A 12,135-nucleotide genomic window follows, 5' to 3' on the forward strand; every position below is an offset into this window, starting at 1 on the left:
TGATCATATATATCTTTCATAGCCCTCTTTCTTTGCGTTCCACTGAACTGTCTGAAACCCTTCACTGAGCAACCCAACTGTTCAATGTGAGTCAGAAGACATAACCAAAAACCTGTAAGTTCTTTTGTACGGATTTGCAAAATTTATATTAGTCACAAATCCTAATTCTCTATTCCTGTTTTCTATTGCTGTTGTGAATTACTACAAGTGTAGTGGCTTAAAACCACACAAATTTATGATCTTACGGTTCTGTGGATCAGAAGTCTATGCAGATCTCACTGGGTAAGATCAAGGTGTCAGCAAGATGCATTCATTTTCTGGAGACTTTCAGGGAGATTCCTTTTTTTTTTTTTTTTTGCGCCTTGGTTTCTAGCTTTAGAGGGCACCCAATTTCCTTGGCTCATGATCCCTTCCTCCATATTTGAAGCCAGCAGTGTGGGACCCAGTCTTTCTCTAGTATCTCTGACCTTCCCTTCTGATTCCCTCTTCTACTACAAAGGACCCTTGTGATTACATTGACCCCACCCAGATAATCCAGGGTAATGTTCCTATTTTCAGGTCAGCTGATGAGCAACTTAAATTACATCTGTGACCTTAATTCCCTATTCCTATGTAACCTATTTACAGGTGTTCCAAAGATTGGGGTGTAGACATCTTTTGGGGGGTTATCATCTACCACAGCCCTTGACTTACTAATTGTAGTTTATTGTGGGTGAATTAATCTGAAATCTTTATAGAATAGCTAAGGCTATAGTAAATACATGTGAAAAATTTAAGAACAATAACACCAGCAATAGAGAAGAAAATGGAGTGAAAAGTGAAGCCACTCCATGTTAACGTGTGTGTTAACATAAAACTACCCGTTAACAGGTAACTTTACTCTGTTGTTCCTAAGTTTTTAATAGTAGCTGTGTTTTTAAAGTTTATGAACCAAACTTAAATGCATTATGAGAGCTTGATAATGAACCAGATCTTAGTAAAACAGTATTTTAACATTTGGATATACTAGTTGTACTATGCTTATCTCAGATCCCTGTAACACTGGTCAGGCTACAACTTACTAATGACTACAAAGAACTATATACACAATCAGGTTTATTTCTGTCTCTTAAAGCAAATTGCAAATAAAATTGGTTACTGCTTTTTAAAAGGTGCCAAACACCCTAATTCTTTGATTTCTGTTTCACAAAGAATTATAGTAATATGTAGAGCAAAAAAGTAGTGAGTTGAAAACAGATCAGTAGCAAGAAGTCCTTTGAAAACTTGAGTTCACCATGTCAAGTTTCATCTTATAGATAGATGCAGAGCAGAGTCATTGAGGGAAATAGCCTAAGCACTCAAAGGGCAGTGAATCCAATATAACTCTAAATATCCCCAAAATACTTTTTCTATGAAATAATTCAGTGTGTGCATGTCCATGTGTGTATATATACGTATATGTTAGCCCAAGCTGTCTTTTAAAACTCCATATTTTAAGATAATTTTGTCCTCAAAGTAATGATTTTTTTCAGGAACTTATTATTTATAAGGAGACCAAAAAGGTAAATATTACTGCACCTTATTTTTAAAAAATGTTCCGTTTACATTCAACACTTTGAGAAACCTCATACATTTATAGTAAAATCTTAAAGGTCTTTCTGTAGCAATCATTTTTATTTCGTACTGGAAAAGCATTTCACATAGGAAATCGTCAACACCATCATCAGGATAGCAAAAATAGGAAGCAGGAATAGTGTTGATTTGTTACATGAACTATGCAGGATTTTAAGGTGAAAAATATATTTTCAAGTCATTTTGATTTATAGGAGAAAAGGCAGCAGTTTTCAGTTCTTAAATATTGTCTGCCTATTCAAGCACAATTTTCTGCGTTTGGAATTCAATGATGAGCAAAATGGGAAAGTTCCAATCTTGTGGAGATTACAGGTAGAAAAGTTATAAAATCTGAACGTAAAATTGCAACTGTGAAAAGCTTTAAGGCAGCAATTCTCAAACTTTTGTTTTCAAGACCCCTTACACTTAAAAATTGAGAATGTCAAAGCTTTTGTTTATATGGCTTATATCATTATTTAGCATGCTGGAAAATCAAATGATAAACGTTAAAAATATTTGTTAATGATAATCTCATCTGTTAATGTAACATTTATAAGTTAACTTCCAAACTAATTTAGTAAGAAGAGTGTCATTGTCTTGATTTTTGCATATTTCCAATTTCTGACTTAGGGCTGGATTCTCTTACCTGCCCTGCATTCAGTGTTTTGTAGTATGTCATTTTATTTGAAATATATGAAGAAAATCTGGCTATATGTGCATTTGTTTTTGGGAAAGGGAGGACTCTGGATTCCTTGAAAAGATCGCAGGGGTTCTTGGACCATAGTTTGGGAAGTGCTATTTTAAAGAAAAGGCACACTTTATTATGAGAGAACACATGGCCGAATATGATGGGAGTGTGGTTCAGGCAGTTTCTTCTTTTGTAAGCTTTCATAAAACAGCCTTCTTTTTATACATAAAGTATGTTTTCTGAAAGGTTAGATTTGATTACCAGCTGCCAAAAGGAATTTCTTTAGAGCGTTTATCCTTATGTTCTGAGTATCTCCAAAGTTAAGTGCAATAGTATGAATCAATACCAGTTTAGGTCACAGTTTTTCAGCAAAATTTGATGGAGTTGTTTTAAGTGGTTTCCGTTAAAAAAACCTTTGAATCAATGTGTAAACATTCTGCAATTCTACGTTATATTCTGCCCTCACACTTCCTAGTATTAATATGAACTGTATGTCTGGAAACATTTGTGCCCTGTCAAATGGTGTTGACATTCTTAACTCTGGTCCTAGGTCCTTTTAGGAATGTCTGTAGCCTTTTGATTGGAATGGAGTGGCTAAAATAAGACAAAAATCTCTAATAGTTTTTGAATGATAAATTACTACCTCGTTACTTTGTATAGACTGGAATCTGCACAGAAGTTAAATGTGTATTCATCAGCTCTTATTTTTTGTAAATCTTTTCTCTTAATTACTTGATGATTAATTTCATATTTTTCCTTTTGAACATTACATACTGCTTATTACTAAGATTTTTTTCTCCAGATGACCTATTCTACCTGTTAGTTCACCGAGTCAGTCATATGTTGCTGGTTGCCAAGTGGCAAAATTATCACAGATAATCAAACTCAGAAAATGTCAGGTAACAACAGCAGTAACTGCTTTCCAACCTGCAGTGGTGGACTGGGAGTGGGAAGTGAAAGTTCTGTTCACAATTATATCAGTAACTGTTTTGGGAAAAAAAATATTTTTTCAAGTTATGCTATCAACAGTACTAAATTGTTAGGATAGTAATTTTCCATGGCATTGTTTAGAACCTATTTTATGCCCAATTTTGAGATCTGTATAGACTTGAAAGCAGTTAAACACAAATTAAGGTTATTTTTTTAATTTGATCAGTTAATATGAGTACATGGTTTTAAAAAGTCAAATAGTTCTACAAGGTTCATAAGCAAAAAGAAACAGGCTTCTGCACTACTCTTCTCTCCAGAGGCAACCATTTTTAATTCTTTTAGATATTTAGGATATTTGCCTTCATGTTTGTGATATGCATATGCTATGTTTTAAGTTGCACATATTGTAATATCTATTGATGTCTTACTATAAAAGATAAGGATTTAGCTCTTACCAGCCTGTTCTCCTCTCCTCTCACCTTCTCTTTCTACATTCATGCAATAATTTTTGGTTTAAATCTATGTTCAAGTTTTACATTGTTGAATCATATAAATAAGTTGTAGCTAAGCCATGTAATACAATATGGTTACATTGCTTTGTATAATTTTTATTTTTCCTTTGATTAATAACTTGATTTTTTTCTTATTTGTACCTATCCCTAATTCATTCCCAACTGAATTTTAAACATTTTAAAGTTCAGCTTACACATTGATTTTTAAAATTGTGTTTACACATTGATTTTAAAATGTAAGCATTAGGGATAGGTAAAAAGTGAATAAGCAAAGTGAATAAGCACATTATGTGAATAAGCACTGAATGAACTAATGGAGTTAAAACATGAATCAAAATATATACAGATAAATTAGATGTAGGAAAAACAATCAGAACTTTCAGTGACATTTTACAATCTTATCAAAAAGATATGTTAGCATTTAGACTATTTCAGGTAATAGTAAACAGTTGATTCCCCGTGAGCAATGTATCAAAGAAATAACTACCAAAATAACTGCATTTATGTATAGTGTGTACTAAAATCTCTAGTGTTAACTTATGTAACCTCATTTTGTTCATCTCCATCATAAACATTGTATCCTTCTAATTTAATTAGTTCAATGTTTTTTGGTTCCTGAAAAAATACAACATCTTTAATTTTGCCAACAAAATTGGTTTTAAAAATCTCTTGAGTAACGATATTTACCTTTCTACCATATTCAAAGCCCCCTAGATAACAAATGCCATCATAGTTTAGAGCCACAAAGTTTTTATGTGGATCAATATCCTCGGAAAGAATTAGACTGTTATTTATGTAGGCCTTGATAAGAGTCTGATTTTGAATTACAACTACATGGTGCCATTTATTACAACAGAATGTGCCATTGTTATAGCTCATAGGCACAGAGATTCTTTCTCCCAAGTTAACTGCTATTTTCAAGGTCTGATTATGGAGACCAATTGCCAGAAAATCATTTTCTTCATTTTGAGCTATTCCCATCCATACAATTAGACCTTCTGTTTTAGTGGTACTGAAATTTAAGGATATAGTAGTGAACTGGAGGTTTCTCATTCTATAATTTGGATCAATGTATTTAATGTAAGAATTACCCATAAATTTTGCAGTTGAAAATGAAGTTTTGTTTTCACAATACCTTCCCACCCAACCCAAAGTACACAGGCAACTGTAAGAAAATGATTGGTCAGGTATACATAAAGATTGGTGGAGGCAAAGATTATTCAAACAGGACACAGACTGGTTACATGTATTTCCAGCCCAATCTGGCAAACATCTGCAAGAAAAAGTTGTGCCATTTACTGTACATTCACCTCCATTTCTGCATGTGTTGTACCCACAGGCTGTCCCATCACAGTCACCTACATTTGAGCCACCTTTTGCTCCAAATTCAGTTAATTGTAATTCTTGATTATTTATGATAACTTGTCGGATACAGCCTTGAAAACCTACAGGTTCATTTTCTATTGCCATGGGATTTACAAGACTTAAAGAAGATACTCCTCCAATATAGAAGTCTGTATTTGTGTCCAGAGAACTCATTTTAGTGGAGGCTTTTTCTGTTACATTTATCCCATCTAGATCCAGGTAGCCTTCTGCACCAACTCTTCCTGCTTTTATTATATGCCAAGTACTTCCGTTTATAGTTACTTTTTGGAGAGTTTCTAGAATGATAGTTCTGTCGCCAAGGTTGTAGCGAAGTTGAACGGAACTATTTACTAAAGAGATGCATAAAAAATCACCTGCAAGAAAGCAAACAGTAAGTTTGATTAGCAACAGTAAAAGTTTCCATTGAAAACTTTCGCTGTTTCTGGCCAAGTTGGGTAAGTTTTAGTTATGGGGAAAAAAGTAACATATCTTGAGGAAAATTGTGTTAGTTTTGTTTCCACTCACAGAGCAAAATGCATATATCCTGTATTCTTTCATTTTGTTCAGCAATTGGCTACATAAATTTTCTCTAGTTGTGGACAGTTCTCATTGAATGAATATATTGTGGTAGTAAGTTAAAGTGAGGTTTTTCTTCAAATGAAAGCCTGTTCCTTATGATACCATTTAATGGCATTCACTATTGTCAGGCTAGGTACCTATAAATTCTCTGCACATTCCTGGCTCCTTTCCTGTCTCTCCAACCTTACCTGGAATGTTCTCTTCCCCCATCCTTACACTCTCTTTACTTCAACAACACTGACTTTGTTAGTTAAGGATTTCATTCGCCTGTTTTCTAGGAACACTCCGCCACCCCATTCCACCTCAACTAGATAACTCCTACCTGTCCTTCAGGTTTCAGATCAAGTGTCACTTCCTCAGAGAAGTTTTCCTTGATTTCCCAGAGTTGGTCAGGAATTTTTTTCTGTCAGTGCCTTAATATCACTAGGTTTCCCTCCATTACAGTATATCTCATTTTATAATTATATAGTCGTGTGAAGAAATTGGAACAAATACCATCCAGCATCTGAAGTTGCAATGAGGCATTCAGAAGAAAAGTAAAGGCAATTCTGCAAGCTTGGAAAAAGAATGTTCTTCACTGTAAGATTGCTTGAAGAGGATAGCAAAATGACTTATTAATAATGAACCATGCAGAAGTCTCCACGAAACATTTTCTTCTCCCTCTGAAATTTCCCAACCTTTTTCTTTTCTCATCCAGGGATATTCGGCATTACGCTACACTACTTCTTCCTCCCTCCAGAGTACCTATTTCCACACCTCCCTCCTGCAAATGGTGTTCTTTCCTTCTATTCTCCATTGTGGTCTATACCAAGCAATTCTAGAGTGGTTGGAATGTTTGGCAGCTCTATAGTTCTTCACCTATCAAACTACGGTTCTCTAGCTTTATTTTCCTCATAGGGAATTTTTAGTGAATATACTATGTCGTTACATATGTGATAATTTGGTTAACAGCTGCTTTATCCACTAGGTTGTAAGCTTTATGAGAACAGGGTCTGTGTTTAGTTTGGTCCAACAGTTGATTCCCAGCACCCAAAACGGTATCTGGCACATAAATAGATGCTAAATAATTATTAAATAAAGAAATACGTTTGTAGGGTTGTGGGTTGAGATGACTCAGAATATTTCTCAAATAATATTTTTAGCTTGAAAGCAAAAACTTTTTTCCTATAATGACATGAAAATTGTTTTAAAAATTCATAACAAAGAAACTCAGTTTATTTGCATAATTTCTAACGTACAGTATTTTTAACTATAAGGAAAGAGAAGCAACATTATAAACTTTCAGATTAGGAAAGAAAAAATATACATTGGGTTATACCACCAAAAACTAGAACAAGTAAACATAATTGATAATTAAGTTCAAAAAATTTGTAGCAACCTAAATATACTTTGTGGCCTGCAAGTGAACACAAACCAGTTATCTTTTGCAAGATTATGGAGGAAGCTTTTCTTGCTCCTTGTGTTGTAGAGTGTTCCTGTAGTAAACAATTTTATAGTGAAGAGCTACATTAGAATAAAAAATATCTAAGAAATGATTAGGAAAGCTGAAGCTGTGATCTATACTATCACTGGTCATGTTGCCAACCAGAAGAAAGAGCAAGGATAGCTTCTGCGAAGAAAGGGTTATTTTAACTCAGCTAGTATGTTCTTATGAAAAATTGACAAAAAGTTTTCTTTCTGTGGCTATGGAAGCGAAAAGCTGTATTAGCTTAAAAAATCATAGACTTTTAAATTTCATTGCGTTAGGATATGATGCTCTAGTTATGGGTCATAAGTACACATTGGCATTATTATTATTATTATTTTGAGACCGGAGTCCTGCTCTGTCCCCCAAGCTGGAGTGCAATGGTGCAATCTCGGCTCACTGCAACCTCCATCTCCCGGGCTGCCTCAGTTTCCCGAGTATCTGGGACTACAGGCACTGGCCATCACGGCCGGCTAATTATTGTATTTTGGGTAGAGCGAGGTTTTACCATGTTGGCCAGGCTGGTCTTGACCTCCTGACTTCAGGTGATCCGCCCACCTCGGCCTCCCAGAGTGGTGGGATTACAGGCATATGCCACTGCACCTGGCCTTGGATTCGCATTAGAGTAAGAAAATGTAATGAACAGTCCTTACAAGAAACAGAGTTCAAATAGGATAAAGATCATAAATGAATTCACTTTGGCTATTTAATGCCCATTCAACCATGGCTGAGGCTTCTCCCACCTTTGTTCTGCTATTGTTTCTACCTCATCATCTGCTATCCCACCGTGCTTTATTATAGATAAGAGAAACCTTGTAGGACCTAATATTTGTGAAGAGACTACAGAATCAGCATATCAGGGGAATTGTATATACATTTTTTTCTGTAGAAAAGGAAAGCAATGGTAATTTAAACTTATTTATATATTTTTTAATATAGTTTAATTATTTATGTTTTAACTTCACATTGCAATGACTAGGCCTTTTTATACACGTTGGGAGGATTATAACTATATCAGATGAATTCAGGCTTTGATTAATTTGTGCTTAACAAAATGTTGATAATTTTTATATATCAAAAATCTTTTAAAGGTGTTAAATTTTTAGCAGAAATAGATGAAAAGGGACCAGAGTCTTATTTCTTTAAAATATCTTTCAAAAATCAGAGATCTGAGATCATCTAGTATAATTTTCAAGTTATCATTTTGTTTTAAATTTTACACTACTTGAGAGTACTCAAATTATTAACCTCTAAAGAGATACAGAAACCATGTTAATTTAGAATTTGGTTTTCAATATGTGAAAACCACATTGGCTGCTTTTATTAAAATTTTTGGATTTTAACTTTGTGTATTAAGTGTTTGGTTAGTTTTTACTAATAGGTCCTCTTAGCAGAGGATCAACTATGAAGACTTGGTTAATGTTTACATCAGGCACAGTTCTTAGAGAAGGTACAAAGTACAGGACTGTCAGCTGCATTTTCTGCAACCTTAAATAAATGAGAGACTTCAAATAAACTTGTTATATCACTTGATTACTAAAAAATAAGTTTATGCCTTTCATCTGATAATTGTTTTTGGTTAATCTAGGTTTAAGCATGTAGAACTTATATTTTTAATATTTAAAAATTTTCATGATTTTCTTATATAAGTGTCAAATGCAGCATCAATCGTGTAAAACTAATGAATCTCTGTAAGTAGTGTCTGATGGCATAAAAAAGGAAACTCTTGATTGTCTTGAACTACATGCATTGAATAACAGATGTAAGAAGATGTGCTCTTGCCCTCCTATGTGTATTAGTGTGTATGAGCTTTATATTTCATATACACAAACAAATATGTATCGTTGTACTGATTATAAAACTGTAGTACAATATTCCCAGCCAGTCACAATCCTGAATATACCTTGATTTTCTGCCCTCTTACATAGGTCCCACTTAAATTAATTTTGAGTTTTATTAGCAATATAACTGAAGCTGATTGTCTTTTAATGTCTCTTGATTTATAAATAGAAAATTTATGTTTGTATGTGGTTCTCCTATTTGACATTTTCACAAGGAGATTTAATCATGAATTTAAAACCAAATATCTCAGGAGAACAAATTTCTTCTGAGCTGTATTTTATAGCTCAATTGTACTTTTTCTCTTTGAAATTATTTTGAGGGTATTTGAGAAGTGCATTGAGGTGGAACCACTTTGGTCGAATTCCCTGATATTCTTATCATTTAGAAGCAAGTCAAGACACTTCTATAAGAACTACTTAGATTATGATCATTAGAGCACCATTTTCGCTAATGATGTGAAATTAAGCAAATGTAATTATTTCTCAATATCAAAATTGTTTCTCATTTTCTGAGAGACAAGATCAAAGAAAGTCAAATGTAAGATTTTAAAAATACTTAGCAATAGAGATGTAACTATATGTGCAAATGTCTTTGTCAGAATTTTGGAGAAATGAATGAAAATGGATATCAAGGGTAAAGTAAAACCTAAAAAATTAAATTTTAAAACACTAGTTGGATACTTTATTTCATATTTTATGATAAATATGTACCTTTTAAAATCCTAAAATGTTTTTATAAGCATTTCAGAACACAAATCCTGGGTTTACTATTTGGATGACAGAACAACTTAAAGAGAATTTTTGGAGCTATAAATGTGGTTGAATCTACAGGAAATGTATCAGCCATGCCTTCCTTTTAAAAAATCTTTTATATGCATATTTTGTCTCCTTTGACATAGTACTATCGTGCATGGCTTTAATGTCTTTTTTGATGGTATTGTTTTTAAGTTGAGCATATACTATATTTAGATTTTGCAAACTTTAATTCCAACAAATCTGTTGCTATTTTATTAGAATATCTAGGGCTTCTAAATTCATACGCATACACTTGCAGTGACAATAGAACATAAAAGCATCAAATGTTTACATATTTAAATACTAGGTGACACAAACACTATCATACATTACTTAATAGACTATTAGGAATTCATTCTGCAAACAAACAGTCTGCCAATCTTACCTGATTGGGCTTTTAAGTGTTGTGCAGCATAAAATAGGATACCATCTGCAGCGAGAGGCTGAAACTGCAATTGAATATGTGTCTTTTTTCGAACATGAAAGGAAGCAAAAGACATCCAGGATAACTCATTGCTTCTGAAAGATGGATCACTTATGGATAAAGCTGAGGGAAGGAGAGAAAGAGAACTCTGGGAGTTATCTGCTGGATCAAAAAACATTGCTCATAAATACAATAAACTGCTTATGTAATTTTGTAATTTCAGGATTTATCGCCCAAGAGTTGCTTGTAGGTGAGTACATCAAACCTTGGTAACTTTGTGAGTCTGTTTTAATTCCACTAACTTTAGGGTTTTGTAACGAAGTCACTTACTGAAAAGCCTTCTCTTGCTTCTGGTAACTATGCCTTTTTGGCTGATACTATCTGACACAAATCTTCTGCTCTAGATTGCATTATATAGAGGGATCAGATGCATAGCTGAAATTCTTGGAAATGTCTTATATTTATAATGCTTTCAGAAAGTTCAAATTTTGGAAGATCGAGGCACTTTATAAGTTATTCTTCAGCCTCTATATTTCTGATTCAAATACAGAGTATAATTGAGTCAGGATATATTATAAGGCATAATATATTGATATTTTTTTTTGCTTCTGTGTATAACTGACCCAATGGGAATTATGAGAGGGAGATGGAAAGTTCTGCACATTTGGCCAGTTTTTATCCTTATGAAATCTATATTCCTTCTTCTTTTCTTATAATGTTACAGTGCTTCTTAGAGTGCGCCCTGGTTCAGGACATAGCTTAGCCATTAATCTAGTTATTTAGTTTTCTCCCTGCTCTGTGGACCAGGCGTATGCTAACGGCTCCTTTTACTTTAGATTGAATAATTGGTAGGTGTTTATCCAAGAGGTGTTGGCATTTGCTGATTTTTTTAAAAAAACTGTACTCATTCATTTCGACTTATTGCTATTCAGAAGGGTAGAGGTTAGAATCACCTGATCGTGTTGCCAAGAATGCAAAGCGCTATACCTCATTCCTAGAGGGCCTGATTTATTAAAGCCAGGATGGAGGCCGGGCACGATGGCTCACTCCTGTAACCCCAGCACTTTGGGAGGCTGAGGCTGGAGGATTGCTTGAGCTCAGGAGTTTGAGACCAGCCTGAGCAACATGGCGAAACACCACCTCTCAAAAAAAAAAAAAAAAAAAAAAAATATATATATATATATATATATATATATATATATATATATATGTTAGCTGGGCATGGTGGCGAATGCCTGTGGTCCCAGCTACTGGGGAGGCTGAAGTGGAAGGATCAGTTGAGCTTGGGAGGTGCAGGTGGGGGTGGAGGTTGCAGTAAGCTGAGATGGCACCACTGCACTCCAGCTTGGGTGACGGAGTGAGACCCTGTCGTAAAAAAAAAAATGCTGGGATGGGATTCAGAAAGCATCCCCATTTTTAATAAACCCTCCTGGTGTTTCTGACATAGGGGTTCCTTGGACCACATTTTCATAAAATCTGGTTAAAATTTTAAGAACACAAGGGTGATTTAAAATGTAGTGTCCTTTTGAACTTTTTAAAATATTGCTAAATTAATACATGTTTATTATAAGACAAACAATATAAAAGTGTATAACATTTTTTAAGTGAAATTTCATTGTTTCTCCTCTCTTAATCCCAAGAATTACTGTTAAGTTTATTGTACATGTAGCCAGACTTTAAAAAAATACACATACAATTAACATATGCATATATCTAATACTTGATTTATTTTAAATAAAACCACATTTTATATAAACTATGCATAAGTAATTGCTTTTTTCCATCTATCTTTGTGAAACTGATATTAGCATATTTTGCCTATCACTTCTTTTAAATACATGGAAGGTATTTTTAAAAGTACACTTTATTTTTTCAGAGCCATTTTAGGTTCACTGCAAAACTGAGTGGAAAGTATTAGGGTTTCCATATACCCCTTGTCTCAACAC

The 12,135-nt window shown here is 34.0% G+C and overlaps 1 protein-coding gene across 1 annotated transcript in view; it reads right to left on the reverse strand.

Moving 5' to 3' along the window:
• Positions 1-639: 639 nt before the first annotated feature.
• Positions 640-12,135, reverse strand: part of LOC100609532 (protein eyes shut homolog) — a 2,075,858-nt gene continuing 2,064,362 nt past the window's right edge. Inside the window, exons 44-45 of the mRNA XM_063813139.1 lie at positions 10,151-10,312; positions 640-5,459 (exon numbers count right to left, since the gene is read on the reverse strand). Of these exons, the coding sequence (XP_063669209.1) occupies positions 4,258-5,459; positions 10,151-10,312 (1,364 nt within the window). The 3' untranslated portion in view covers positions 640-4,257. The remainder of the gene's footprint in view (positions 5,460-10,150; positions 10,313-12,135) is intronic.

Source organism: Pan troglodytes, chromosome 5 (genome assembly GCF_028858775.2).
Source record: "Pan troglodytes isolate AG18354 chromosome 5, NHGRI_mPanTro3-v2.0_pri, whole genome shotgun sequence".
In the NCBI taxonomy this organism is placed as follows: domain Eukaryota; kingdom Metazoa; phylum Chordata; class Mammalia; order Primates; family Hominidae; genus Pan; species Pan troglodytes.